The sequence below is a fragment of the Gastrolobium bilobum genome, unplaced genomic scaffold (assembly GCF_033153095.1).
Source record: "Gastrolobium bilobum isolate Gb01-03AN ecotype WA unplaced genomic scaffold, APGP_CSIRO_Gbil_v1 utg20048, whole genome shotgun sequence".
NCBI classification, from domain to species: domain Eukaryota; kingdom Viridiplantae; phylum Streptophyta; class Magnoliopsida; order Fabales; family Fabaceae; genus Gastrolobium; species Gastrolobium bilobum.
The window spans coordinates 212,434-219,013 of record NW_026898170.1 but is presented as its reverse complement, the minus strand read 5'-3'; the positions used below and the strand labels follow the sequence as shown (position 1 = coordinate 219,013).

Sequence of the window (6,580 nt, the reverse complement as noted above, 5' to 3'; positions counted from 1 at the left end):
TCTTGGGAGTGTTATAAGCATCGTTTGCTTGCTAATCCTTTGTAATCAGCCTTGGCTGAGTTTGTCCTTGTCTTGTATTAAGGACTGTAAGTGTAAATTTTCCTGATGGAAAGTTTAAGTAATTTACTAGTACTACCCCGTGTTTGGTTCATTTCTTATTGGCAAGAGTTACATTCATTATTAGTATTCCATCTGTACTGTTTGGAGAAATAATGAAAAAATGAAGTGATCCTTTTTTTTTTTTTTTTTTTTGGCTGAAAAGAGAAGCAAATTAAAACTCTGTAAGATTGGTTAGGAGAATGGTTCTCAAGGCTTAACTTGGGGTCACACATGAAGTTGAAAGACAATTTTAGGCTCACGTTTTGGATCTGACTAAGGAAATACAGATTGAGACAGCGTATCCGAATTGGCACATACATTATTAGTACAAAACCCGAACCCTGTAAAAGATAGGTCTAAGAATTGAAGCTCTCAACATTTAACCAGTAGTAGACCTTTGAAAAAATGAACACCCCCCCCCCCCCCCCCCCCCCCCCCCCCTTCTCTTATTTTTTGCCCGCTAAATCATAACGTGTCATTTTTGTATAAATACTACCAAATTTTTTATGTTAAAGGCTATATAGTCTACAAGAATCTTAACTGTGCACCTACCTGTTGGCATAAAACAAAACTTCGATTTGCATTTTTTCAATTAAAGAAAGCCAAATGTTTTTGGCCTTTGTTACAATGAAACGACTATCTTCATTTCGTCCAGAAAATAAAAAAAGGATTATCTTCACTCTTAATCCTTAGTTAAGAACTTTAATTTAGTCTTGAAATAAATCCAATTGTGAAGAAAAAGGATTTATTAGTGGCTCACTTCCGATTTAATCCAACAATTTTACAAAATGCTGGAGAGAAAAGAACTTGAAAGAATGTGCTGTGGTAAATCACTCACCATGTGTAATAGGTTAGATTATTCAATTAACTTGTCTATTGGGAATTTTGGGTTTTGTAAGAAAGTAGTATTGAAATCAAAGCCCACCCAAAAACACAAATTTATCCAAAACCTTCTATTCGAACTCTACCCACTGGAGTGATTTGATTCCTTACATAAAATGTTACAATCACAAGAAAATTGGATATCTGATAAGTTATGTTTTTTATTTCAAAATACAGTAAAGTCCATTGCAAGTGACACTATTTATAGACACGTAAACAAACTGAAAACGCATTATTTACAAGCAGATACAGAATGAGTTTTGGACAAAAAGGCAATCCATTTGACTCTGAATTTCTACTGTGCTGTATGTGATCTTACATACAACTATAAACCATGTAAGGAAGAAGAAATGTAGCATGCTTTCTGGCGGTAACCTTCACACCCGAGACAAGGTGGAAGCAGAAACAACCCCAAAGAACCTATTAATGGTAATTATTAAGAAGATCTAATGTAACATTCCTCTGCCTCATCCTTAACTCAGCTCAATCAGTGAATGAACGGCATCAAGGGAGGCTTAGCTGCTGTACTGAAGTCACATAAAAAATTGGCTGGTTACTTCCTATATTTGCATATAAAACACATCCACTGTGGTAAAATTCACCGAGAATGTTAAGTTTCTCAAGTGTGACTGAAGTTCTCTAGCAACCTCATTAGTAGATGGATGGCGAAAACCATAGTGAACTAGTTTGGCTGCTGCATTCAGAAAATAGAAATTTATAAGAAAAGTGAAGTTTCAAGTACTTGAGGCATAGTTGAATTACAAGTTGGTAGTATCAGACATGAGAATAGGGGTGGGGGAGGATTGGTACATAAGTTATTTGCAGGGTTCTAGAAGAAATTTTTTTGCATTGCATATTATCAATGGAGGTCAAAAAATCACATGCAGAAGATAAGAGCTAACTGCTGCAACATTCTATATTTAGAAATTCATTGAACAAAACAACAGAAAGTTTAAATACTATTCAATTTAAATATTTAAAAAATTAGAACCAACAAATTGATATCAGGTGATATCATCAGTGAAAACTGTCTAGAATAACTTGATATATTATGGTGACTTTGGTTTAGCCATATTCAAAATTCTTTGGTCACTCCTATACACACAACACATGGAAGCTCTAGACTGAAAATATATGAAGCTCGTGGGCTAAAAGAAAGAAAGAAAGAAAGCATTTTTCTTGATGAGCATTACACTTTCTGTCTCTCTTGTAAGTTACTAATGTTTCTAGTAAGCTATCAAAAGGTGCAACTATTCACAAGGAAGTCATGCAACAAGAAAGCCAGAAAAAATAAATATATTAGAGAAAGGTGTTACTATGTGACGCCAAAGTGCGCTTTGGTGAAACTTGCCTGGGCATACAAATGCTCATCAAACATAGTAACAGCACAAGGTCCTGATGTGGAAGCCCATCCATGGTGGTTAGAGTCATAACCCGGCCTAGGGGCTTCAAAGCTTCCATTAATATGATAATCTACAGGGTTTTCATGTGGGTTGATCTCTGCAGCTGGTTGGAACTTCAAATTATTCATTAAGTTAAAATTGTATGGCATGTATGGAAACTGCCCGTTGAATTGAAGTCTCATAGGAGCAGTACTGCTCAAGTCACTAAGGACACCATTTTCTTGCCCGGAGTTAGAAATATCGGTTTTGCTACTTGAGCCAAGATAACTAGCGTAACTCCCAAAAGATGAACTTGCTGATCCCTCTACATCTCTGAAAAATAGGCAAATAATTGGTGTTACAAATATTAAACCCAAAAGAATATCTACAAAACATCATCATCACCTACTGTGTGTCATTTGTACGAAATCAAACATAGAAGAGCACATGTAAATGTAATTGATCATTTCAGTTAAAACATTGTTCTGATTAAACAATTGAGTTTGATACCACAATATATTCACCTTACATCCTTGCAATAAAATATTTCTCACAATAACTATGTGAGTAGGTTAAGCAACTCGGAAGATTGTGGAAGAACGAGTATTGAAGCATTAAATATATTTACTTTGAAAAAAAAAAAAAAAAACCTCACTTGTGGAGAAATATGTTTGAGTCCTCAGGTAAAACTATATTTTGGCTGTCACCATTAGCAATCCATGCTAGAGGTTGCAGATGCTGCTCTGCACTCATTCTGAAGGGAATATTCATTTCATTGAACTGGAAGGTAAAGATATTTTAATCATGTCTCCAATGTCTATACTATGCAAAACAATTTTAGAAAAGAATATTAATTACCACCTAATCAATTCTTTACCTGGTTATTGCATTGCAGCGAAACAAGTTGTTGCTTTTTTGTATTTTCCTGCCACATAAGACAGAGATTTTAGTATTCGTGATTTATATCAAATCCTTTCAATGAATTTATTCACTTAGACAGGATAAGAGCCAAATAAAACAAATATATTTCTTAGTATTCGTCAACAAGAAATCATAAACAAAATCATCAACTACCTTCAGAACCGTGATGCTAAACTGAACCATAAATAATTAAATATATCCTTTGCAAAGAAGATCAAGGAACAGGATAAAAAGCTGCATACCTTACGGGTTCGAATTTCATTAATTGACTCCCTTAGTGAATTTTCCATCTGTCCCAATTGCTCCACACTGCTTATTTTATCAAACTCGGCCCAATGACTGCATAATCCAACAATAAATTAAATTTGTAAAGAATAGCTTGCAGCCACAGGAGATTCACTAGTTTATGAATATATAGCTAAAGAAAACAAAGGTTGGGAAAAGAAAAAAGTGATCCACCTTAATCTTTCATGGATTTCAGAAATTTGAGTCCGTAATAGCCTAGCTTGATTACTAAGGTCCTGCATAAAGCATATAAGTGATTTATATCAATGACAGAACAAATGAGTCAAGTAACTGAGATTGTTTAACTGCAGGGCGTACCTCAATAGTTTGACTACTGTAAAAAAAAAAAAAAGGAATAAGAAGAAGAATGTTTCAGTATCTCAACTTAGTTACATAGATGATTAAATCTATTAAAGGAACGAACAATCACTAAATTAGTGTCAGCATGGCATACCTCGTACCCAGAAATTCTTGTATATTCACATCGTGATCTAACTTCTTAAATGTTTTCTTTAGTGCCTAAATTCTCAAATGGAAACAATTCATTAATAAGAATAATGGTAATCATAACAATAACTGCTTTCAAAAAGAGATAAAGAAAAAAGTATATTTTAGTTCGGACTATGGTGACTGAGTTGTAAGAAATGACTTACCTCAAGACTTTCCAACTTCCTGTTGCAATTCATTGGAAAACATTTTGTTAAAATATTGTATTACTAGGAATGATGCATTATATATATATGAAAGGATTTTAACTGCACCTTTTTGCCCTTTCCTGTGGAGTTAGTTGAGCAAACTTTGCAATAACCTCCTCGAAGTTACTACATCCACCAAAGAGGGGCAGTGAATAATCAGACAAATAGCAATATTTTAAAATAACAACATATAATTTTCCAATTATAGCTTGTAAAATAAGGACAACAGAAAAGGAAAAGTTTAAGCAATCATGTGTCAGTATCTAGCTCTACATACATACAAGTTGACTCAACGAACACATTATTTGGAGGCCTTTAGAAGAATTGTAGGAAAAAAAAACCCTGCTTCATATTGGTCTACGTACATCTATTATTTTAGTTAAAGAAGTTTGGTAGTTGTTATCAAAAAAAAAAAAAAAAAGAAGTTTGGTAGTTTCTGTAATGAAAGAAGTAAATGAGGAACATGACATGTTTAATTGGATCTCAGATTTTAATAAAGCCAACCCCCACCCTATGGTTTCTAACCTAGGATTTCAAAGTTTCAAAATCCTTATACAACTATTGGGACAATTTGGGAAGAATTGAAAGAACTAGCATAAATAATGTTTAACAGAACAGAACATACCTTATCAAATCAAATCATCCATACAAAACTAAAATACAACTCTTAATGAATGATTCTAAATCTTCCTAATGATCCTGCTAAATACTAGATAAAGAGAGTATTGAATGCATTTATATTTTCAAGATATTAAAACGTATTTATTTTATATATTTTTTGAGAATTTTCTTATTGACCAAATTTCCACCAGCCAGATAGTTCAAGAGGGCCAGAAAGTAGAAACAGGCAATAAATAATTTCCACCACTAATATCATGGACTTCAGATGTCCACATAATTTTGTCCATCTTAACTATTCTTGTTGATTTATTCAGTCATATCCTTGACTGCTCTAATAATAACTAAGAAAGTAATTATGATGAACAAAAATTTGGTGTATTAAACCCATTTGAATGGTAGGTTATGCAGATTCTAAAGTAAAAATATAATTATCTAGACACACACACACACACACACAAAAGGGTACCTGCGCCTCCCCCTGCATAATGAAGGCTTTCCAGTTGGTGAGAACATGAGAAGTATAATATCTATATCGCAAAGTATAGATAACTCAGTAGCTTTTTTCATGATTCCATTCTTCCTTTTAGCATATGTTGCCTGGCGGCCATTGGTATTCTCCAGCCTCTTTATCTTTAGCTTTACCCTGCCCATCCTGCACATTACATAGTTAACCACAATGCCCTTCAATTATCTCTCTCATTGTTTACAAAAAAGATTAATTCCAAAAATAAAACCACCAAAAAAAAAAAAAAACACTTTTGTTCCTTGTTTGTATCAATTTCAATCCACCCATCTTGTGTAATTTATATTCATTTTGACACTACCACCGTCCACAATTGACAAGGAAATGGAAGAGCACATAGATAGAAATTGATCCGCTCACATCTCATGACCCAATGAAGAAATGTGATTATAACAATAAATGAAACAAATTGACCAACAACAACAACATGCAGTTCCAAGATTCATACCCTTTATCAACAACGTTTGAGTGTTGAAAAGGAGAAAGACAGAGAATGTGAAAATTTCAGGAAGAGCTGGCAAAGGGAAAAGAAAAATAATGATAATAATAATAATAAAAGAGGGAAGAATAGAAAGTTGGAAACTCACCCAAAAGATGAAGCCCAATATGTAACTAAAAAGGTTCACAAGCTAAAGGTGTAGAATGATGGAATGACAGGTTGTTTGGCAATGGCAGATTCAGAGAGAGAGAGAGAGAGAGCTTACAAATAGCTTACGTTAACACGACCGGGTGACCGGAAAAATCGGTCATTGAGGCATGCGGGAGAATCGGGAGCTGAAGAGCGTTAGAGATTTCATTTCATTTCCCACACCAACAATTACAAAAACAAAACAACTATTACCATTTTCCTTCACTTTGTGACTTGTGTTGTTCCCTCTCAACCTCGACCTTCACGAACCATGCGAGGCACTTTACAATTTTACGTCGTACCAGCCGAAAGCCATTGATTTTTTGCCCTTTTGTTTTTCCTTATTAACTAAATAACTTCTAACAAAATACTCAATATACTTGAATAAAAGTAATTGGTTGTAATTGTATCCAAAAAAAAAAAAAAAAAATTGGTTGTACACTTTCATCCGATTTGGATTTTTGTTCATGACATTTTATTTTTATTTTTTTAAATCCTCCCCTTTATTTACACTACCTTGCTATGATCATACTTGACTCTTGAA

General features: G+C 33.8%; 1 protein-coding gene across 3 annotated transcripts; it reads right to left on the bottom strand.

The window, feature by feature from the left end:
* Nucleotides 1-1,300: 1,300 nt before the first annotated feature.
* LOC133313529 (agamous-like MADS-box protein AGL30) lies at nucleotides 1,301-6,297 on the bottom strand. Of its 3 annotated transcripts, XM_061514919.1 has the most exons (12): nucleotides 6,250-6,297; nucleotides 5,352-5,537; nucleotides 4,331-4,390; nucleotides 4,223-4,241; nucleotides 4,024-4,088; nucleotides 3,888-3,903; nucleotides 3,744-3,805; nucleotides 3,527-3,623; nucleotides 3,241-3,288; nucleotides 3,019-3,143; nucleotides 2,333-2,696; nucleotides 1,301-1,675 (listed from the first exon to the last, which is right to left on the bottom strand). In XM_061514919.1, the coding sequence occupies exons 2-12, from the start codon at nucleotides 5,534-5,536 to the stop codon at nucleotides 1,664-1,666; spliced, it is 1,053 nt and encodes a 350-aa protein (XP_061370903.1). In that variant the 5' UTR covers nucleotide 5,537; nucleotides 6,250-6,297; the 3' UTR covers nucleotides 1,301-1,663. The 3 variants fall into 3 exon arrangements, with proteins under 3 accessions (XP_061370903.1, XP_061370901.1, XP_061370902.1); XM_061514917.1 differs by lacking the exon at nucleotides 1,301-1,675 and having other exon boundaries at nucleotides 2,297-2,696; XM_061514918.1 differs by lacking the exons at nucleotides 1,301-1,675; nucleotides 6,250-6,297 and adding an exon at nucleotides 6,113-6,215 and having other exon boundaries at nucleotides 2,297-2,696.
* Between the last annotated feature and the right edge of the window lie 283 nt (nucleotides 6,298-6,580).